Below are 24,683 nucleotides of genomic sequence, written 5' to 3'. Positions count from 1 at the left end.
TATGATTATTGGAGATGCAGGAACAAGGAAATGATGTTATTATTATAAAGATGGAGTGTTCCTAGAAAACACTTATAAGACTCTGGAAAAGAGAAAGACCTATTGAATCATCACATGACTGGAGAGAAGGGAATGTTTTAGTAATGCTTTGCCTCCAACCGTCATTTTAAGAGGGTTTTTCTCCTTAACAACTTAACCAGATGCAACCGAGCATCTTTCCTGATGGCACACACTGCACAAAGGTGTCATTGTGATTGGACTGACAGCGTATAATAGCAGTAGTGTGTGTGTGTTAAGGCCCATGGCAGAAGAACCAGTGTCCCACAGAAAAGCACAGACGCAGCAGAATGAACACAGAGTCACACGCTGAGCTAAACAACTGAGACGGGCTTTTCAATCCCCACTCACAGCCAGCCAAACAGCCATGCAAAAGGTGCGCAATGGAATACCACAAAGATCTGTGTTGGGTACGCCAGAAAGATTGAGAGTTTGGGTGAGAAAGGATGAAGGTGGATTTCAACATCATGCATCTTTCAGCTTTGGCAAGGAGACGAAGGGTGCAAGAGACCACAGCTTCGGATCTAATACCTTTTCTGGGCTGACTTTTTGACAACCGTGTCTAAGCCACAAATCATCTCAAGCCAACCGTTTGTTACTGTACTACGACTGCCCTCTGTCATCTTTTGAGGCAGGAGTGTCCAATCCTGCTCCTGGAAGGCCTGTAGAGATTAGCTCCAACCTTACTTAATGTTGAACCAATTATTCAAGAGCTTCAGGATTACTAGAACCTTTTCCAGACAAGTGTTGAGCAAAACTTGGATGATGGTCCTTCTGGAGCAGGATTGGATACCTGTTGAGGAACACAAACCGTAGATCCCTGCTGGAAAATCCTGTAAAAATTCTCTAAACCAATGGTCTCATACTCAATTCCTGGAGGGCCGCAGCTCTGCATAGTTTAGCTCCAACTCACACTTGCTTAATAGTCTCTAGTAGTTTTAAACACCTTGATTTGTTAAATCAGCCGTGTTTGATTAGTTTTGGAGCAAAACTGTGCAGAGCTGTGGCCCTCCAGGAATCGAGTTTGAGAACTATGCTCTAAACCAGGGGTTACCAAACTTGTTCCTGGAGGACCAGTGTACTTCAGAGTTTAGCTCCAACCCTAATCAAACACACCCGAACAAGCTAATCAAGGTCTTACTAGGTATACTTGGAACACCCAGGCAGGTGTGGTGAGGCAAGTTGGAGCTAAACCCTGTAGGGACACTGGCCCTCCAGGACCGAGATTGAGGACTTTAAGACTTTAAGATTACGGTCCACTGAGAGTAGGACTGGTCACCCCTGGTTTCTTATTCTGATTGACTATTAGCAGTTGGGACAGATGTTTACCTACAGTATGTAGAGTTGTTAGGCCAGAATGGACAATCTAGTGCAATCTGGTTTACCAACTTTTCACCACCTTTGACTGTTCAATGTCACCTTTGGTTCAGTTATTGCCAGATTCCACTGAGTGCTATGGTTCAGTACAATACAATATGTATTTATTTCTGCTTCCGTTATCACAGGTACCAAAAGAGTGAACTGTACCATTACCATTTTTTTGCCATCCTTTTCAAGGAGTACCTTGCACAACAACAAAATACCAAAAGAGCGGAGCAAGGCTCACTACTCACCAGCATGTCCAACAAGACAGGAAGCCCCACTTTTAAATTCACCACCAAAAAACAAAACCATAATAATATAAATTACATTGTTTGTTGTCTTCTTTTGACAAACAGCCACATGCCAAAAAGCAAAACTGTGATCTGCTGTATGTCCTTCATTGTTGTTTATGAGGTTGTTCATGTTGCCTTAAAAAATTTGTGGAAAGTGGAACTCTCACCAATTGCTCTGTCTATTTGTGCATGTTTGCTGCACATCTAGATTTGAAATAATGGAGTTACGTTTTCAAAAGATGCAGTAAGTGATCAGTCCAAATGGGCTTTCTTCTTCAAATGAGAATCAATCTTGTCGCAACTTTCAAGCATACACCACACCTGCCATAAGGGTAATGTTGCCATTGGAAACACAAGGCTGATCAGGGTGACCCCATACCGACTCGTACTGTATTGTATTGTACTAAACCGTACCACTCAGTGGAAATGAGGCATTTAGATCAGGGATGTAAAATCGTGTAATTTACTCAACTTTATTATAGCACAGGTTACCTCCAACCTAAATTAATCACATGTAAACCAGTTAATAAAGCTTTTCAGTAATACTACAAAACATCCAGTCAGGTGTGTAGGAGCTAAATTCCTCTAAAATTAGGGCTCCCCGGCAGCAGGAAAGGACACCCCTAGTTTAAATTTCTAATGATTCTTAGGTGCTGGAGCCAAAGATCACCTGGTTACAGCTTTTAGACTAGGTTAGACAACATGGTGTGATTGGTTGAGTTGAGTTGTTTAAGGGGCCATTCACGGAATCACTTCTTTTGCGCAAGTCTGTTATTTCAAATGGAGCACAGTTGATAGTTGCTTAGCAATCACAAAAGAGCAACCTCGGAAGAGCACTCGAAGTGATGCATCTCATTTTTTCCACAAAGCAATATGTGAATGGCTCCTGTGCGTTCACACTGAAGGTAGTGAGAGCGTCAAAGTTCGCTCTGGCTGCCCTGACGACAACGCTGTCTGCCTTCCCTGCTCCCTGGCGAGAGCGTCAAAATTTGCTAAATTCATCTCGTATTTAAAGGGGACGTTGCAGCATATTAGCAAATCACTTACATTCCCGCATAAAAAAAACTAGCTTTCTAGCATGAAAATGTTGCATACTTTCTATGAAATTTATCTTAATGTGAAAGATTAAGTTGTTGCGTGTGCTGTGGCTTTGCTCCAACGTATCCATTTGTCAATATATCTGAAATATTCATAAGCAGCAATACTGTTTTGTACTGTCGTTATAGTTCCCCACTTTTTTTAAGAAAAATATTTTTATATAACATTAATGCACATCAGTAACTCGCCAGTAACTTTTTTTATGCATGTTACAGTAAGAAAACATCATAAATAACTGGAAAACAGGCGACCTCAAAAAACCAACCTATTGAGAACAACTCAAAACCAAAGTTCAGAGCACTGTGTTCGCTGGAATTCTCTCAAGCAGTGGAATCGGCACATTTCGATTGCTAGCCACTGAACCGCGTCATAGCTCATTACCATAAAGCTGAATTAATTTCAACTCTCCTCGACGCCCACACCAGTGAAGACACACTGTGCTGACTATCATCACTTATCACCATCAACTCTAATTAAAAATTAATGACTTCCAGCTACTTTGCCGCTCTCGCCGATTTCGGTGTGAACACACAGTAAAAAGCTTTGGCCATCTGTGAATGGTATTTCCAGCAGGGTAAAACTTGAAATTTCCCATCTTCATAAATTCATTAGAATGAACCCTGCCTTCATAAAGCAATGAACCCTACCTTGCTCTTCTTATTGAACAACCGGAATGTTTTATTCTTGTTCTTGCCCAACAGCTCTAAGGGTCCTTTTGGAGTGCCCAGACTGCTGTCCGACGAGGCCCGGTTGATGCCTTGACTGTAGTCCTCAAAGTCCAGATCACCCGGTCTCTCAAAACCAGACTTATGTTGCTCTATAAGAACCACAGAGTCCTGAATAACATTAAAAAAAGGGTTAGATATTTTGTGATTCTGTTTAAAGGGGGTTTAAATACTCTCTGAAAGCCTTGGGTGTCAATCCTGCTCCAGGAGGCCCACTGTCCTGCTGAGTTTAGCTCCAATATGCCCAAGCACATTTGCCAGGTAGTAATCTTAGTAATCCTCAAGACCTTTATTCACTGGTTCAGGTTTGTTTAATTAGGACTAGAGCTGAACTCTGCTGGTTAGTGACCTACCAGGAAAAGGATTGGACGCCACTGGTTTAACAAGAGCCAAAAATGGAAGTGCTTTTCTTAAAAAAATAAGACTCACATTCCTCGCGTTGACATTCGTGCCAGCTCTGGTCATGCCCTCTAAGCATTTCCCAATGATGGGCATGACATGACGCTCTGTATCGGCAAACAGGATGTAGCCCTGTGCCATCTTCTTTATACGCCGTTCATCCATGTCCTGCAACTTCTGTCATGAACAAACATACATGTAGGTTTCACTATGCATTCTGCAAGATGGTTCCCACAGTAATCCAATAGGAGAAGATGCGTCTCAACATGTTAGGACTGAAGCAAGATTCTCTTACATTGAAAATCTGGGGCATGTCTGTGAAGTAGAACTGACTCTGTTCTTTGTTGTACTTCTGAAGTTGTGCAGCATAGTCGTTTTTACAATCCTCTGCTATGTGTGTTCGCAAATGCGCCTGCTGTTTGGCCTGTGGTTACATGCGGACATGAAGGAAAAATTGAAATAAGACACCCGTACATAAAGAGGAACAAGGAAACAACAATAGCATTTGGATATGATGGAAATGAGACGGCAGGTGTGCGTGACACCTGCGAAACCTTTTGGTGAAACATTAATACCTTTTCCACATCGGCTTTGGTGGCATTGAGATCCTGATCTGTTTTGTCCGCATACTGAGCAGCCTTTTCTGCTTCTCTCCACTCCCTCTCAAATCGCTTTTTACTCTGCAAGTATAATAACATCCAGCACATAAATCAGAGAAATACTCCTGTTGGTTATTTACACAATGTTCACATTTGCAGCCATTAAGAGGATCATTTACCCACAAATTAAGATTGCCATTGTTTACTTTCATGTTGTTCCAAATCCATTGTTTCTATTCTCATTGTTCCGAAGACAAATAAAAAACTAAGAGCTATTACACAAATGAAGCATGGCAATTTGGCATCACTAAATTCAAACTTGCCCTGCTTTTTCATGAGCCATATTTTAATATATATTTAAAGACCCCATGAGGGAGCTTGTGTGCACTTTTGCTTGTAGCAGAGATTCGTGTGAACGTGACGTTAAACCAAAATTAATTTCTTCCAATGATATGAATATGTAAGTTTAACTCATTATTTCATTCATCAGATACTCTTAAAGGGGTAGTTTAAAAGAGTAAACTACTTTTAAATATAGTAAAACTACTGGATATTATGTCGCCATTTACTCTCATCATTTACCTCTACTGGTTCCAAACCGGTTTAAGTTTTATTTATTTATTATTTCCCCTAGTATGAATGCCGATGGTTACTGGTTTTCAGCATTCTTCAAAATATCTTCTCTTGTGTTTTGTGCATTTGGTCATTTGTACAGAAAACCTAATAAGAGGATGAAGTACAAAAGTATTTCTTCAAAAGAGCTGATTATTATTGGTAACCAAGAAAAAAAAAAATAATTGTAAATTGTATTAAAAATCATAATTTGAATGCATTAATATTAAATGCAAACTGTGCCATTGTTTTGTACGACATATTATAATCATATTAAATGCCGCACAAGTCAAATAGAATCGATAAGAGGAACAGATCTAAATTTACATTTCCACCATATTCCCATGAAATGTATATGGTGCAATTACAAATTTTGATTTGTTCCCTATACAAAACATTACTTTAAGGTTTCAGTTAACCACAAATATAGTTTTTTTTTAGAGCGTAGCATCTATCTGCATTTGTTTTCATGGAAAAGATAGTCAAGAATACTTTTCCAACATCTCATTTTGTTTTATAAAGAGAAGTAAAACTAGAGACAGCATCAAACAAGATTCATAACACACATTTAAATTTAGTCACATAGTTTCATTTGTGGGAAATAAACTGAATATTTAACCTAGAAAACATTTGTATTATTAATAAATTTATTTATTATTTTGTATATTATTTTTTTTAGCAGTGAAACACGTCAATGTAAAATTTTACTAGTTAAATACACTCACCGGCATTTTATTAGGTACACCTTACTAGTACTGAGTTGGACCCCCTTTTACCTTTAGAACTGCCTTAATCCTTCACAGCATAGATTCAACAAGGCACTGGAAATCTACCTCAGAGATTTTGGTCCATATTGGCATGATAGCATCATGCGGTTGCTGCAGATTTGTCTGCTCCACATCCATGTTGTGAATCTCCCATTCCACCAGATCCCAAAGGTGCTCTATTGGATTGAGATTTGGTGACTGTGGAGGCCATTTGAGTACAGTGAACTCATTATCATGTTCAAGAAACCAGTCTGAGATGATTCACACTTTATGGCAAGGTGTGTTATCCTGCTGGAAGTAGTCATCAGAGAATGGGTACACTGTGGTCATAAAGGGATGGACACGGTCAGCAACAATACTCGGGTAGGCTGTGGCGTTGACACGATGCTCAAATGGTACTAATGGGCTCAATGTGTGCCAAGAAAACATCCCCCATACCATTATACCACCACCAGCCTGAACTGTTGAAACAAGGCAGGATGGATCCATGCTTTCATGTTGTTGATGCCAAATTCTGACCCTAACATCTGAATGTAGCAGCAGAAATCAAGACTCAGAAATCAGACCAGGCAACACTTTTCCAATCTTCTATTTTGGTGAGCCTGTGCTAACTGAAGCCTCAGTTTCCTGTTGTTAGCTGACATGATCGGCACCAGATGTGGTCTTCTGCTTCTGTAGCCCAGCCGCCTCAAGGTTCAGAGCATTCAGAGATGCTCCTCTGCATACCTCCATTGTAACGAGTGGTTATTTGTCGTTACTGTTGCTTTTCTATCAGCTCGAACCAGCCATTCTCCTCTGACAACAACAATGCATTAGCACCCACAGAACTGCCACTTACTGGATATTTTCTGTTTTTTGGACCTTTCTATGCAAACCTTAAAGATGGTTGTGTGTGAAAATCTTAGTAGATCAGCAGTTTCTGAAATGCACCAGTCCGTTTGGCACCAACAACCTCACCAAGTTCAAAAGTCACTTAAATTACCTTTCTTCCCCATTCTGATGCTCGGTTTTAACTGCAGCAGATCGTCTTGACCATGTCTACATGCCTAAAAGCGTTGCGTTACTGCCATGTGGATAGCTGATTAAAAATTTGCGTTAATGAACAGTACGTACTTAATAAAGTTGCCGGTGAGTGTATATACAGTAGTAAGACTCATAAGACTTTAGTTCATCCATTGAACACAGAAGACAAGAAGTTGAAATAATGAGAATGGAATCGGAGAGGTTTCTGTCCTGCAATTGACAGCCTTAACAACATTAATTTCAACAACAACAAGATCAGCAATTTCTTCACTTGCAATATGTTCACAAGACTACCACGATGCATGTGGTTTTGCACGATACAAGTAATACATGTATATTATTTTTTTGAGGGATGCTAATGTAATATTGGTTCTGGATCAAATAAGCAGGGACGTACAAGTTCATGCCAAATGTCGTCAGACAGACATGATTGTAATTATCATGTGGTTTCCCTCTTCCCACATTAAAAGTCATATTTTAAGAATATCTGCTCTTGTAAGAACATGTTTGACACATGTTGTTTTGGATTGTTGAATTAAGATGTTATTTCGTCACCTTCTATTGATAAGGTGACGAATTATAAGGTTCTATTTGCGTTCTGAATGATTTTGAGCTTCAACGTTTTTGCATTCCATACAGCAAACAGTGTGTGTAATATTTGTTTATTAAATATAAAGTCTTAAAATGTAAACAACTTATAAAAAACATCCCATAATGTAAATAAGTTGTCATTTAATAAGAATATGTCAATAACTCAATTTTGACAAAAATTTCAGATAGAACCTTATAATTCTAAGATGACGATTTGTCATTGCTTCATATAATAAAGGCTGGAATATTATGGACTACTTCAACAATGTTTTGACTACTTTTAGCACTAGTCAATTAAGGAGAAAAAAAGCGGCATCACTTTATCTTGATGGTCCCTTTAACATATTTTGTTGAATTTAAGTTACATTGCAACTACAGGGCATCCAGAAAGTATTCATATCGCTTCACTTTTTCCACATTTTATGTTGAAAAAAGATTTCTTGAAATTGTTGCAAATTTATGAAAAATAAAAAACCTGAAAAAAAAAAAAAAAAAAAAAAAAAAAAAAAAATCACATGTACATCAGTATTCACAGCCTTTGCTCAATACTTTGTTGATGCATCTTTGGCAGCATTTACAGCCTCAAGTCTATTTGAATCTGATGCCACAAGCTTGGCACACCTGTCTTTGGGAATTTTTGCCCATTCCTCTTTGCAGTATCTCTCAATCTCTATAAGGTTGGATGGGAAGCGATGGTGTACATCCATTTTCAGATCTCTCCAGAGATGTTCAATAGGATTTTGGTCTGGGCTCTGGCTGGGCCACTCAAGGACATTCACAGAGTTGTTGTGAAGCCACTCCATTGATATTTTGGCGGTGTAATGTGGGTCATTGTCCTGCTGGAAGATAAACCGTCGCCCCAGTCTGAGGTCAAGAGCACTCTGAAGGAGGTTTTCATTCAGGATGTCTCTGTACATTGCTACTCTGTACATCTATCCTGACTAGTCTTCCAGTTCCAGCTGCTGAAAAACATCCCCACAACAGGATGCTGCCACCACCATGCTTCACTGTAGGGATGGTATTAGCCTGGTGATGAGCAGTGCCTGGTTTTCTCCAAAAGTGACACCAGGCATTAAATTTTAGTTCAATTTTAGTCTCATCAGACCAAAGAATTTATTTCTTATGGTCTGAGAGTCCTTCAGATGCCTTTTGGCAAATTCCAGGCTTCCGTCTGGCCACTCTATCATACAGGCCTGATTAATGGTTTGCTGCACAGATGGTTGTCTTTCTATAAGGTTGTCCTGTCTCCACAGAAGAACGCTAGAGCTCAGACTGAGTGACCTTCGGGTTATTGATCACCTCCCTGACTAAGGTCCTTCTCCCCCGATCACTCAGCTTAGATGGCCGGCCAGCTCTAGAAAGAGTCCTGGTGGTTTCAAACATCTTCCACTCATGGATGATGAAGGCCACTGTGCTCAATGGAACTTTCAGAGCAGCAGAAACTTTCAGAGCAGCCTTGTGCCTTGCACCTATATAGATATGTACATGCCTTTTCAAATCATGTCCAATAAACTGAATTTACCACAGGTGAACTCAAATTAGGCTGCTGAAATGATCAGTGGAAATCATTAGAATGTACCTGAATTCAATTTAGAGCTTCATGGCAAAGGCTGTGAATACTTATGTACTTTTTTCACATTGTCATTATGGAGTATTGTGTGTAGAACTTTGAGAAAATAAATTTATTTAATCCATTTTGGAATAAGGCTGTAACATAAAAAAATGGAAAAAAGTGGAAAAAGTGAAGCACTATGAATAATTTCCGAATGATGCACTGTTGGTTGGGGTTAGGCTTAGGGTTAGTGTAAGTTGACATGTACTTGTAAAGTTTTCTATAGTCAGTTAAATGTCTGTTGAAAAAGAAGTATCACTAAGCAGACAGACTAATAATAATCAAGTGAGAATGCAACTTTAGTCAACAAAATGTGCAATAGGGACCATCAACATAAAGTGTTACCAAAAAAACATCTGAGATTTCATCACAAATATCTCCAGTCATGTTGAAAGTCTTACAGGTTTGGAACATTTTGTTTTCAGATTGAAATGAGATTATTTTACTTTCCCCATTGGCGAATTATTGTACTTGTTTTAAAGTAGATCCTATTTAACTTTAACTTGAACATTTAACTAAATTATATATTATGTTTTACTCTATTGTTTTATAAAATGTTGTAGATATTTGGAATAAAAACAAGGCAAAAACGTAAGTGTTTGCCTTGCCTTGTGTTTCTTGCAGTGTTTGTCCCCGTAAATATCTTTGTGCATATCCCTGATCTCAACTACTCACTTTGAGATCAAATCACATAAAATACGTGTTAACACCAGGTGAAAACAGGCTCTACGAGTATCTGTGTCTCTGTTTATACTCCTGACCCTAACCTGAACAACCACAATTGTCACTGAAACGATTAGTAAACAATGGCTTTCAATGCCCCACTCTGAGCAGAGACAATACAGACAGAAGAGCACAAGGTCAGCACACACAAAGATGTAAACCCATCTGATCTGGCTGTTCAAAGACACAGCAGCATCTCCTTCACAACTGTCACAGACAGAAACTTACATTGTCGAGCTGCTTGTACATGGCCTCCAGAGACTGCTGCGATTTCTTGGCCTCTGACAGATGCTGCACAATATAGAGAGAGAGATTGAAAATGTGGTCAGTGTGTTTTGGGCCTTCTAATACAGCAAACACAAGATGACAATATCTAGATATGTTTACAGATAGGGCATTTTCTTTTGCATTATAGTTCACCTCTCTCAAATTAAGCATATTTACCTAATAGCAATGTTCCCTCTAAGCTGCAGGTGAAGAAATAAAATACTGTGTAGGGGATGGTCATAAAAAGCCATTTGCCTATTCTTCACTAAATTAGAAATTGTAGTGCTCTGGTCACTCACTATTAGACCTTTATTTAGATGTATTTTTGACAGTTTTGCCTTTATTTGATAGTAGAGTAGGTTGACAGAAAGTGAAGAGGGAGAGAATGAGAGGAGGTTAGGATCAGCAAATGTCCACGAGCCGGGATTCGAGCTCAGGATGCCTGGAGCGCTTCTGCTGGCTATCAGTGTTGCCAACTATTTTCAATGAAAAGGCGCTAAACTCTGCCCGAAAAGTCGCTAAATGTCACTAGATTACATCATACATCAATTAGCATATTACTGACCTCATCACATCCAACCGTTTCTGTTTGTTTAACAGCCTATGGTAAATAAAGGGCTATTTATATTTGCACTATGTGTTATGTATGCATGTCATTCATGCATATTTCTTCGGCTTAGTCCCTTTATTAATCAGGGGTCGCCACAGTGGATGAACCACTAAATTATCTAGCATATGTTTTACGCAGTGAATGCCCTTCTAGCAGCAACCCAACACTGGAAAACACCCATACACTCTGGCATTCACACACATACACTACGGCCAATTTAGCTTACCCAATTCCCCTATAGTACATGTCTTTGGACTGTGGGGGAAACCGGAGCACCCGGAGGAAACTTACGTGAACATGGGGAGAACATGCAAACTTCACACAGAATTGCCAACTGACCCACCTGGGGCTTAATCCAGGGACTTTCTTGCTGTGAGGCGATCGTGCTACTCACTGCACCACGTGTCGTCGTATGCATGTCAATCTATCTAAATTTATTGCTGTTTGAATACAGTATATCAGTATAGATGTGTAGTAAATTTGCAGTAATCTCTCAGACAAGTTCCGAAACGGTCACGAAAACATCTGTGATTGTGAACAAGAAAAAAAGCACGAGAAAAACGGTTAAAATAAAGTGTTAAATTTAAAACAGAGGAGAAGCAGATCGGTTTGACATGACAAGGGAAATACCTCACACACGTGGTGCTAAATCATTTGCCATCGGTACGCAGAGGGGTGATCTGCTCGCAAGCTGTATAAATATATATATACATCAATAGCGCCGCCACATTTGTACAGTGCTCCCAGGACAAATGACATTCAACTGCACTAGTCAAGACTAAAGCCAATCTGAAGCTACTGGACTTTTGTGCTGATTACAGGTGTAGTAACAAGCAGACAAAGGGGAAAAAAAAGCATAAAGGTAGAACATTTTATAGGTAAGATTTCATTTTTTACGTTTTTGTATGTTATGAACATTTGTGCTCAACAAGTAGCGTTACTGATGATAATACAGTCACTTACAGTAATACAGTATACAAATCGCTACCTCTGTTAGAATGAGAAGTGAAAGTAGGAAAAGGGGGTACGTTTCAGGAGACGAATTAGACCAAATTTAACAGGGAGGGAGGATATTACATCTCCATGCACACAAACACACGCTGTTTGTCAGCAGTGCCCGTGCGATCACTTAACCATCGATGTAGTAAAGTGATGTAAAATGATAATTCTCAGAATTTAAAAAAATATTTGCATATTTTTACTGGGAAAACTCCTGATCATAGATACATGTATATATTTGTATATATCTCTGGCTCTGGATGGCCAGTCCCCCACTGTACCTTGGTCCCATATCAATTTTAGTACCCTGCACTAAAATGGCGGCTCTATTGATGTATTCCTTCAAATAGACAACAACAGCGTAGGCGGCATCTAATGTAAACATCTATGCTGTATGAGGACTGGGCTGCCTGTGAGTGCTCTGAAGCAGGGGAGGAGGTGACGGCATTACCCGCAGCTTGTTGAGAACAGTAGGAACGGTCCAGTATGGACACATGAGAGTCTATAAAAAAAAATCTTCAGTAACACCAAAAACAGTCACTAGATTTGTAGCTAGTTGCTTTTTTGAAAGTTTGTCGCTAAGGGGGTCTGAAAAGTCGCTAAATATAGTGAAAGTCACTAATTTGGCAACACTGCTAATCACTGGGCTACTACAATGACCTTTTAGACCTTTTTAAAAAACAAAGCAAGGGCACAGCTATTTGGAAAATTCTGTTTTTGAATTACTATATCGCAGGCTTTATATTTGTATGACTTAAGGCTGACTTGTACACCACACAATCTCATACACATCGCCATAGCCTAACAAGTACCTCTCAAACAAATTTAACTACACATCACACTTTGATTGGTCAACTTAGTAGCAGTGATGAGTGTGAGAGCGGCTGAAAGCCAGCTCGTTTAACAAGTGTCAAGTCCAGTGGAGGAGCTCCAGATAGATACTTTTATTTTGTGTTTACTTTATGATTACGGTTGTTGCACATCTGCTGGTTTCCGCCTCTTTTGTCCTTTATCGAGTGAGTTTGAGCTACTTGTACAGTAAGTTAGCATTTCACACATTTCCGGTGTCAACAAAACACCTGCGAAGAAGCTCAACACGGGGACATAGAAACTCCACTGCCTGCTAGCATTTCGGAAGTGTTATTGAAGAACACCACAAACAGAAGTACATGCAGAAGTATAAATGCACTGTGGGATATGGCAATCACTCGACAGAAGTATAATTCAGCCTTAGCTGTTGAAGAGTGCTTAGCCAGTGCAGTGGATTTATTAACTGTAGAGTTAAGAAAGGGGTAATGTACATCTAGGTGGTTATTTTCGTAGAATAAGGACAATCAAGAAGACTTCAGTTCACACTGAAGGCAGCGAGAGCGGCAAAGTAAAAGGTAAGTGGCGAGGAGCATCTTTGCTGGTGTGGGCATCGAGGAGAGTTGAAATCAAGTCAACTTTATGATAATGAGCTATAACGCAGTTATAACACACATAGAATGTTGAAGCCCACCACTTGAGAAGAGTCCAGAGAACATAGTCCCCGAACTTTGGTTCCGATCACAATTGTTCCCATGGGGTCGATTATTGCGGTCGCCAGATTTCCAATAATTTACGATGTTTTCTTACAGGGATATCAGTATTGCAGCTTCAGAATATTTCAGAAATATGGATACATATTGGATAAGTGGAGCAAAGTCACAGCACACGCAACAACTTAATCTTTCATAGCTAAATTCTTTTTTCATTTTATTATTTTATTTTTTTTAAGCGCAACATTTTCACACTAGAAAGCTAGCAATCCTGCCAGAAAAAATAGCCTAGACATGCATTATCCTGCTTATTTCATGGCTATTTGCCACAAACATAAACAATTAAACACAAAACATTGATCTGTAATGTAAAAATCTTACCTAAACGTAGCGTGGAGCAGACAAACAAAAATGGCTGAATGCAGCAAACACTAGCCCACTTATTGGTCAGCCAAAAGATGGCGCCAAACAGTTGAGAACAATGGCGGGAAAGATATGCATATAAATATGGATATAAATGTATTCACTAAGTATTTTTAGTAGCCAGATGAGCCTGTGTAATTAGTTTCAGTGGTTGTTATCAGGGAAAAACTTTGAAACGTGATAATTGACCAATAAGAAACAAGTACTCTGGAGAGAGTACAAGTACTGCTTAATGACAAAAGTTATTGTAATATTTTTAAGTAAATATCACAGCACCTGCCAGTAGACCAGTTTGATTTTAAAACAAGTGGTTCATTCATATTTCAGTAGTTTCTTCAGGTTGTAGAAATGCAAAAGTGGAAAACAGAGCAAATGCAGTGCAGAGCTGAAAAGCGGTGTGGCTACACTAGAACAGGAAGATGTGGCTGACAGATTTTATAGAAAGAGAATGACGTCTGCCAAAATCTGTAGGAAAGCTTTTTTTTTTCTTTTTTTTTATGCACGAACGCCAACATATGTGAAACAGACAAATAGAACATATAAACTGAAATGCTATCGCAATTTGAAGACTCTGTTAGCTAGAGGAAATAACAGATGATGGGCATGGCACAGTTATAAAACTCGTATATTAATATATTTCTTCACATTGTTTTAATATGTTATAAGCCTAATGAAGAACTGTTGTCACAAATGAATTTAGGGATAAATAGAGGTATATACAGTAGCCTACCATATGAAAAAATTATTTTGTATATTATATTAAACACTACAGTGTTTTTTGAACCATACTATACTAAAGCACTTGAATTAATCTGCTGTGACAATTCTACAGTTACGTATGGCAATACAACAACTATAGTAATATAAACAAATGACTCAGTTCTGTAGTCATCTACAACTATAGGGTATATTATACTTCCCACTCGCTCATGGACACCAAATTCAAGGACTTTTAAAAAAATAATTAATATTTTAAATTGAGGACCTTTGTAATTCACACCCCCAGCATATGTAGCGCCATGAAAGTCCTTCTGACTTAACATTTCACTGAAACTTATTTATTTACATAAGTTATACATAATATACATAATACATAATAAATATTTACATAAAAATGTCATGATGATGTTTTGAATGTCATTTTTAATATTGTGTTAAAAGATTTTAAACCACTGTTTTAAAAGTCATGTTCAAAGAACTTTAATACATTTAACTGAATTCTATACTGTCCATATATTGTCATAGTTCATGTATAAAATTGAAATTTAAGATTTTTTGAATTAAGAATCTCTTTTTTTCATTCAGGCTTTAAAAGCAGCTCAGTAAAGGTCAAACTTTAAATTCAAGCACTTTCAAGGACCTATGTTTGTTTATAAGTACTTTCCAGCTTTTGAATTAATGTCTGAAAATCAAGTACTTTCAAGAAGCATGGAAAATCTGTATACTATAATACACCACACTACCGTTTACTGTAGTAAACTAAAATATACTACAGTATTTATTAGTTTATCAGTTCACTAAAGTTAACATTACAGTATGCTTATTGTACAGACTAAGTATGCAGTATGATTAGTATACACTTTAATTAAATTAAATTCAATTCAATTCAATTCAATTGATGTTTATTTCTGTAGTGCTTTTACAATGTAGATTGTGTCAAAGCAGCTTAACATAGAAGTTCTAGTAAACCGAAACGGTGTCAGTCCAGTTTTCAGAGTTGAAGTTCAGTTTAGTTCAGTGTGGTTTAAATTTAGAATTGAATGGTTCATAAACACTATAGTTTTTACTATACATACATGTATGTATATTACTATAGTATTTTTTCAAGTGGGTACTCTGCAAAAGTCTAAATAGCCAAAAGTTAAAAGACTTGAGCTGTACAATATATCGTTTCAGCATCGATATCGCAATGTGCACATCTGCAATAGTTACATTGCAGGATCTGCAATGTTGAGTTTTAATTATAGTTGACCAGAAGAAACAGTTTAGGACACATAAGAATTGTTTAGTTGTGCAAAATGAAGTGAACGTTTTTCATGTTTTTAAGGCCTGACAGCATTCAAAGTATTCAGGCACAACATATTTAACCATTTGTAACTTTTATAAAGAATCATTTTATTGAATTATTTATACAGTAAAGACTTTAGCAGTGTTATTTTACATTTGATTACTAAAATTATGTTATATTTGTTTTAATTCGGCTAGAATAAAAGCAGTTTTTCATTTTTTAGGAACCATTTTAAGGTCAAAATTATTAGCCCCTTTAAGCTATATTTGTTTTTCGATAGTCTACAGAACAAACCATCATTATACAATAACTTGCCTAATTACTCTAAGCTGCCTAGTTAATCTAATTAACCTAGTTAAGCATTTAAATGTAACTTTAAGCTGTATAGAAGTGTCTTGAAAAATATCTAGTCAAATATTATTTACTGTCATCATGGCAAAGATCTTTTCTCCGGAACATAAATTGGGGAAAAAGTAAACAGGGGGGCTAATAATTCAGGGGGCTAATAATTCTGACTTCAACTGTATATTTGTTTATATTTTTATTTATTTAATATTTTATTCATATATAATTTTCAGTTGCTTTCAGTCTTCTGCATGTATTTAGAGGCGTTAACATATACAAACCAGATATTTGTCGGAACAAAATTAATTCAAGCAAAGGTCAGTGTTTATAGTGGCTTCCCTTGTTTACAGTCATTCATAAGGTTTTAAATTCTAAATGTTAAGTTTTGCTAGCCTGAATTAGATTTTTATCAGAAAAATATAAATTACCTGCTTTTTTATTTTGATTATAGCTTTACTATAGCATTTCTATCACAAGAAATGTCATTATTGCAATCCTCAATAACAATATTAAACATACTGTAATATTTTTCCTCATGTGGCAAAAATGTCTACACGATACACAAAAGTTTCACCTAGAAAAAACAAAAACACTGGAACATTGCATTGACCACTACTCTTCAACTTATGGCTATAGCAAAAACACACTGGGTAGAATTTGATACTAAAGAGTTAATGACTTAAACAAATGATTAACCTAAAGCATGAGCAACGGAAATAGCAGTGTTTGCCTTAGGATGTGCAAGCAATAAAACAACATCCCATAAACTCCAAGTGACAAACTAGAGAGGACAGCTGAGGTTATGCAGCAAACCTCCACTGTTCTTTATAAAGATCACGAAAGCATTCCTCTAACAGTGCGGCACCAATCAAAAGACAAAAAAGACACTTCCACCCCAACAAGTACAGAGTGTGACATGTTTTCTACCGCCTCTCCTTCATACCCACAATCCCCCTCTCTACGTCCTTCCCGGCCCTCCTGTCCCACAGCATGCTTTATTTTAAGGCTGGCCCAGTTTCTCCGTCTGCCTCTGTCGTTCTCTCTTACCATCTTGCGCTCCTGTTTGAGCTCCTGCAGGTACTTGTTGAGCTCAACGCAGATATTTATCATCATGTTCTCTGCGATCAGCTCTCTCTGGCCTGCGTAGTCGTTCATCTCGTTCAGGATGTCCAGAAAGGCCTGGTGATTGGAAAATCTAAAGGAAAGCGATACGATGTTTAAGTAATGCGTGATGACTGCAGTTTTAAAAAATTGTGTCAGAGCTTTACCAATGAGGTACCAGCTTGACCAAAAAGTGAAGGAAAAAGAAAAAACTCACTATAGATTACAACTTCTACTCCAAGTTGTATGCGTCAGCCAAAATATTCTAACAGAACTATAAAAATGTATATTCATTAAAGAGATTTAGATACATTTATACACTACCTGACAAAAGTCTTGTCAACTATTCAAGTTTTAGGAAGAACAAATAATAACCGGACTTCTAGTTGATCATTTGGGATCTGACGTGGTTCATATGAAAGGCAAATGCCTCTAGATTATGCTTGTTTTACCTAAATAAAATATGATCATGTCTTGATTTTTTATAATTTAATTAGGACAGTAAGGTCTGACTTTGCTTAGACAAAAGGCTGAAGTATGAGGAGCGCTATTCTGCTAAAGAATTTGCCCTCTCCTGTGGTTTGTAATGTAATGGGCAGCACAAATGTCGATACCTTAGGCTGTTGATGTTGCATGCATTCTGCAGATCTCTCGCACTTGCCACTTTTCCAAATGATCAACTAGAAGTCAATTATTATTTGGTGCTCTAACAACTGGGATAGACGACAAGTTTTGTCAGGTAGTGTAGGCTCTAATAAAGTCATTTTAGTTAATTGATTCAAAATAAATAAATACTTTGTATTAATATAGTTAGAAATGTATTTAAATCTATCACTGTACAAAATATATAGAAACGTACAATGTGCAAAAAAATCAGCATTCAGCTATTAGATTTAAATGTTTTTAACTTCATAACCAATTATTTTTTCTAAATCAGTCTGAATGTTTACTTTTCAAAATGAATAAATTGATTTAACTTCTATAAACATTTCATTTAGATTAAAGAGGAATACATATTTCTTGGTTTGTCAGTAAGCATACATATTCATGTTTCTAAAAAAAATTCAGTCCCAAAAGTATTTGACATATTGGGAAAGGTTAACTTGGCAAAGGTTTTTGACAGTAAATTCAGACCCAAAACTGTGTGAAGTATTGGAAAAAGGTTAACTATATCTTGCAAAAGTTTTTGACAATACCTTTTACCTGACATAATTGACACCAACATGAGTTACATACATAGATATTGCATGACCCCAACACAAAAAGTAACACAAAAAAATGGTTATACGCCTGAAATTAAATCAGAAAATACCAGTTTTGAGAATTTTGAGGGTCTTTGAGGATGAAGGTTTTTCTTTTCTCTTATTAAAGGTGCCATTGAGTGCATTGATTAAGTGTGTCATATTGTTCTCTGATATATACATGTATATATAGGTTTTGTGGCTTGGCTACGTTCAAATATTCTTCAGAAACTGTTATATATGCTCGTTTATAACCAGAGGAATTACCCCTAGAATGAAAGCAGTTTTGACCATATTTGGAATGCTCATGAATATTAATGAGCTCTGCACTGACACTCTCCAGCTTTAATCAGTGCCTGCTCACACATACTGTGCACACACAGCTGTGTACTCTGAAATACACGCATGCAAGATGATCATACTTCATTTGTTAAAAAAATATTAAGATATATTTAATAGATTTAAGATATGAATTTTAACATTTGTAAAATTGTAATGTATAAAGTTTATTAGTGTCATTTCGTTTAAGATAATCACAGTAAGACTAGAGTAACGTGACACGAATCGTATAAATGTGCACTTATACTCATATAACTTAGCCTCACTTCACAATATACAGTACACGTTAAACTAACAAAATATCCATTTAAACATACATTTATATACAAATACACTAATAATCTCTTCATACTGTATTTAATGATCTGATTAGCTGTGAACTGATACTATCGAAAACTAATTTACTACTCCTGCATCTTCTGTTTTCAAAATAAGAGTCCCACATTAGAGCTGCACGATTAATCGGAAAAAGATTGTGACCTCGATTATACCCCACCAGACTATCTTTATCCAGCATTTCTACTATTCTGCCAATCATATTTTCAAGTTCAGAAGAGAAGCAAAGGTGGCAGCACAAGTCTTCACATTTTTTTTATATACGTAGCTTAGCAATGTGAACACATCCAAATGGTGTTAAAGGAGTCCCATACTGTATTTATAAGATATAATTCACTCAAAAATGTCATTTCTGTCTTAATGTAACGAAGTATTCATGGCCGCGAAATCACACATGGCGTGAGCTGACCGTGAGCTTTCATCACAGAAAGGGCAGGTGCGCGCCTGTGAATGAAGTCTACTTTAGTCAGCATAACCCGCATAGGCTGTGAATAACAGGTAAAACAGTTGTAAATAACATTCAGTTTGTGGCACAGAGCGATTGTTTGGGAGCCTCGTGGGAATTATGAACTGCACTTAGCAGTAAAAACCGAAAGCGTGCACATCATATACATAATAATATCGCATTTTAGATTTATGATTGTGACAAGCATTTAATATGTTTTTCTTTCATAGCGAACAGTGTTGTGCATGAGAATAAATGTTTAACAGTGTCAGTATAACTACTCTAGCCTATATAGTGAGGAATATGATGCAAGAGGGAATCTGACAATGATTGCAAGCATATGTCTTAAACATAATTCAACATCACAATTATGAATAGCTGTATTCTGATGTCATCACTTTACTGTGCATTAATGACCAGGACAAATTTAAAGCATGTTCAACTCCATCATTCCAAGTCTATTCAAAATTTAGCATTTTAACCAACAGTAGACCTACACGTAATAGTATTGTTGTTTTGCCATATGTTTGAGAAACAACAACAATAATAATAGCCCACTCATATTAACCTTTATTTTACATCTACAGAATCGTGAGAAAATCCTGATCTTTATTTCAAGCAAAAAAAAATGGGGTTCTCATTTTAGCCAGAATTGAGCAGCCCTATCCCACATAGATTGTGAGTTTAATATAAGCTTTGATAAGCTTCAAGAAATAAGAAAATAATTGTTGTAATCTCATTATAAAACCTTTTGGCCAATCAAACACAGCCCGAGGCATGCATATTAAAGATCCTGTGTGAAATGTAATAGTTGGTGTTCCCATCAGCCTGTTTTTCACCATGATTTTACACTCACAGGATTTACATGAGAGCTAGAAAACAATTGCATTCGAGACTTTCGGTATGTCATTTCCATGTACTGAATTTTTACTATTCAGCTTTTTCAAGGTACAGTTGAAGTCAGAATTTTTAGCCCCCCTTTGAATTATTATTATTATTATTTTTATATTTGCCAAATGATGTTTAACAGAGAAAGGACATTTGCATAGTATGTCTGATAATATTTTTTCTTCTGGACAAAGTCTTATTTGTTTTATTTCAGCTAGAATAAAAGCAGTTTTTAATTTTTTAAAAGCCATTTTTAAGGTCAAAATTATTAGCCCCTTTAAGCTATATTTATTTTCAATAGTCTACAGAACAAACCATCGTTATACAATAACTTGCCTAATTACCCTAACCTGCCTAGTTAACCTAATTAACCTAGTGAAGCCTTTAAATGTCACTTTAAGCTGTATAGAAGTGTCTTGAAAAATAGCTAGTCAAATATTATTTATCATCATGACAAAGATAAAATAAATCCATTATTAGAAATGAGTTATTAAAACTATTATGTGTAGAAATGTGTTGAAAAAAATCTTCTCTCAGTTGGGGAAAAAATAAATGGGGGTTAATAATTCAGGGGGGGGGCGAATAATTCTGACTTCAACTGTATATCCAGATTTACATTCTATGGCACAGTTTTATAAACTTAGTCCAGGTCAAGATTAACCCAAATGTTACAATTAATGTAAATACAGTCGTATTGACCTTTACATTACATATTTATTTATAGCTAATGGAATAACTAAGCTAATAAATGAATAACTGATCAATTATATATAGTATAAATGATAAATGGCCTGCTTTTAATAATCCAGTTAATGAAAGCAATTTACTGATCGGTTCAAAAACACGGCGCATTACAAACATTCAGTGTGTAACGAAAGTCATGTCATCACCTGTGGCTGATTTAAATAGCGCCTGATTTGCATGAGTGACTTCATTAGTTTAGCTTTCCAGAGGGAGCGTTTGTCAAGTCATTTACAGGCGTATGAGCTTGTTTGTTGAACTCATATGCTTTGTGTTTGGAGTCTGCAACGGCCCCACAGGTACTGGAGCTCAGTCACCGCGGCAACATCACACACAGCTCAGCCTCACACACTCATCTGATTACAGCAACTGGGGATTTGTCAGCTTTCTTCTCTGATATCTCATTGTTCAGGTCGCATGCTTCACTTGCCATCACAATAGTGAGAGGAAGAAAAAAAATAAGTCAATCATAAAGCTTGTGAAAAATTACCTGCATTCCTGCTCTTCTTTGCTGCCTCGTTTGGGGCTGTATTTCTTGGTTAAATTCCTGGCAACCAGAAAAGAAAAAAAAGACACATCATAATAATGTCATGAGCAGGCACTCAAGTTTCAAATAGCAAAAGGTTGAATAACACGCCACGCTGGAGACCCAAAACTGCAGAAGTGCTGCTAGAGCAGGTGGCTGTCAAGCATTTGCATGGCACATCGTGTTTCGAAAATATGATCCTAGCTAACCACATATCAGGGTATTTTGGGTTTGTCAAAGGAAATTTTCTTTGCTAATTTGTCTTCCCATAACAATTTGCAGCAATTAGGCAGAAAGGGAGATTCCAGAGACTAATTATTCGTCCAGGCTAAAAATGAAAGTGCAAATGCTGTGTGATGTGGCATGATATAAATACCAAAGGACACTTTTTGTTTTTTTTTATTGCTCTGGACCTATTAAATCCATTTAAATGTACATACAAAGGTGCAAATTTAGTTTGTTAAACTGGAATATTGGATAAAACATTGAATTTTTGAAGTTTTTAATACTTTTTCTTAATTGTCATTATCTTTTTATTATTGTTGTTAGGCATGGGCAGGTATAAGATTCTGATGGTATGATAATCTTGGATAAAAATACTACGGTTTCACGGTATTGTTATTACTGCTCTAAAATATATCCTTTTTAAATGTCAGGGTAAAAAAATAAACATTTCCCCCTTTGAAAACAATATATTTTAGTTTTTTAAATATTTAAATAATTTTGGAACAGTAAACACGTCAGGCTAAATAATTCAAATGAATCATTGACTTCTGCTGACTTCATTTGTTTAAAAAACACAGATTTCTTTACAATTTAAAACGTTATTTTTGGATATCTTTTCTGCTGGAGGTACTGTTGTCCTAAAAAACAAAGAACAAAGGTAAATTAAAAAAAAAATCTACATACACCATAGGAACGGTATTACAGAAAATTTTGGCGGTTTTAAAACCTTGACTTTTCCAAACCGTTGTATACCTTGAAAACGGTTATCTTCCTAATCGTTGTTGTTGTAATTTTTTACTGTCATTATTACTATCATTACATTACTATAATTTGGCCCGTAACCACTGAGTGGCACGGTACGGTACACTTTTATGGCCGCTTCCACTGTCAAAGGGTACCAAAAAGTGAACCATACCATACCACTTTTTGGGTACCCTTTGCAAAGGGTACCTAGAATGACAATTTTTTAAAAACGCAGCTGAGACATTACACTGTAATAATATATACATATAATAACGAGCCATGGTTGACCCAAGCTCAAAGAAACCTTGTTTTGTTTTACATGGCCCTCTAAAAGCGTGAGCGGTTTCACTTTCTCAAGAGAGCTCGCCGTGCATCTAAAACTGAAATAACGAACTTCTTTAGCTGATGATAATAACGTGCGCGTGATTATTGAAGTGCTTCTGACATCCGATCCTGTCAGAATGGACAAACACGAGACTGACGCATGAAAAAACAAAGGAGAAGCCAGAAAAAAAACAAAAAAGCTAAATTTCTGTCAGCAATCTAAAAGATGAACAAACTGCCCTGTTTAACTATCATCACCACCTTTTGGACTATTATGAACTCTGAATGATGGAAATACTCTTTAACAGAAGCTACATGTGCTGGTGAAGATTAAAGATACAGATGAGAGGTTTGCACTGACTGTAGGCTAAATGTATGCTGTGTGAAGTTTTACTGTAGTTGGTAACATATCAAAGACCGTAAGGGGCTGTATGTGTTTATATATGTTAATTTATTTAATATAAATCGCAGACTTGATCTACAGTTATAATCAAATTATTATTATTATACCAGCGGTACCCTTTGGCAGTGGAAACACAAGCCTGATAAAGGTGACGAGTAATGACCAGTACCATACCATACTGTACCACTAAGTGAAAATGGGCCAATTGTTGTCATTCCATACTACTATGTTTAACAGGATTTTGGTCTGGGCTCTGGCTGGGCCACTCAAGGACATTCACTGAGTTGTGGTGAAGCCACTGCATTGATATTTTGGTGGTGTGATGTGGGTCATTGTCCTGCTGGAAGATGAACCATCGCCCCAGTCTGAGGTCAAGAGCACTCTGAAGGAGGTTTTCATTCAAGATGAACATTGCTGCATTCATATTTCCCTCTATCCTGAATAGTCTACTAGTTCCAGCTGCTGAAAAATATCCCCATGTTTCACTGTAGCAATGGTATTAGCCTGGTGATGACTGCCTGGTTTACTCCAAACGTAACGCCTGGCATTCACTCCAAAGAGTTCAGTTTTAGTCTCATCAGACCAGAGAATTTGTTTCTTATGGTCTGAGAGTCCCTCAGATGCCTTTTGGCAAATTCCAATACTAAGGACTGGCTTCCGTCTGGCCACTCTACCATACAGGCCTCATTGGTGGATTGCTGCACAGATGGTTGTCCTTCTGTAAGGTTCTCTTCTCTCCACAGAAGAACGCTGGAGCTCAGACAGAATGACCATCAGGTTATTGATCACCTCTCTGAGCTTAGATGGCCGGCCAGCTCTAGGAAGTGTCCTAGTAGTTCAAAACATCTTCCACTTACGGATGATGGAGGCCACTGTGCTCACTTGAACTATCAGAGCAGCAGAAACCTTCCCCAGCCTTGTGCCTGGAGACAATCCTGCCTCGGAGGTCTACAGACAATTCCTTTGTCATCATGCTTGGTTTGTGCCTTGACATGCACTGTCAACCCTGGGACCTTTTATAGACAGGTATATGCCTTTTCAATTCATGTCCAATCAACTGAATTTACCACAGGTGAACTCCAATTAAGCTGCTGAAACATCTCAAGAATGATCAGTGGAAACAGAATGAACCTGAGCTCAATTTAGAGCTTCATGGCAAAGGCTGTGAATATTTATGTACAATTGATTTTTTGGGTTTTTTGGTATTAATTAATTTTTTTAACAATTTCAAATTAATACATTTTTGAATAAGGCTGTAACATAAAAAATGTGGAAAATGTGAAGCGCTATGAATACTTTCCAGATGCACTGTATATGTATATGTTGTTTTATTGTTT

At 37.1% G+C, this 24,683-nt stretch overlaps 1 protein-coding gene across 3 annotated transcripts in view; it reads right to left on the bottom strand.

Moving 5' to 3' along the window:
* The window catches only part of trip10a (thyroid hormone receptor interactor 10a), a 68,054-nt gene that overhangs the window by 20,480 nt on the left and 22,891 nt on the right, over positions 1–24,683 (bottom strand). For all 3 annotated transcript variants that reach the window (XM_056454086.1, XM_056454087.1, XM_056454089.1), the window contains exons 3-9: positions 21,615–21,671; positions 17,081–17,228; positions 10,090–10,152; positions 4,510–4,614; positions 4,230–4,358; positions 3,965–4,111; positions 3,458–3,646 (exon numbers count right to left, since the gene is read on the bottom strand). In XM_056454086.1, the coding sequence (XP_056310061.1) occupies positions 3,458–3,646; positions 3,965–4,111; positions 4,230–4,358; positions 4,510–4,614; positions 10,090–10,152; positions 17,081–17,228; positions 21,615–21,671 (838 nt within the window). The remainder of the gene's footprint in view (positions 1–3,457; positions 3,647–3,964; positions 4,112–4,229; positions 4,359–4,509; positions 4,615–10,089; positions 10,153–17,080; positions 17,229–21,614; positions 21,672–24,683) is intronic.

This window comes from Danio aesculapii, chromosome 3 (assembly GCF_903798145.1).
Source record: "Danio aesculapii chromosome 3, fDanAes4.1, whole genome shotgun sequence".
In the NCBI taxonomy this organism is placed as follows: Eukaryota; Metazoa; Chordata; class Actinopteri; order Cypriniformes; family Danionidae; genus Danio; species Danio aesculapii.
Note: the sequence above shows the minus strand (reverse complement) of the source record. Positions and strands in the feature narration are given on the sequence as shown.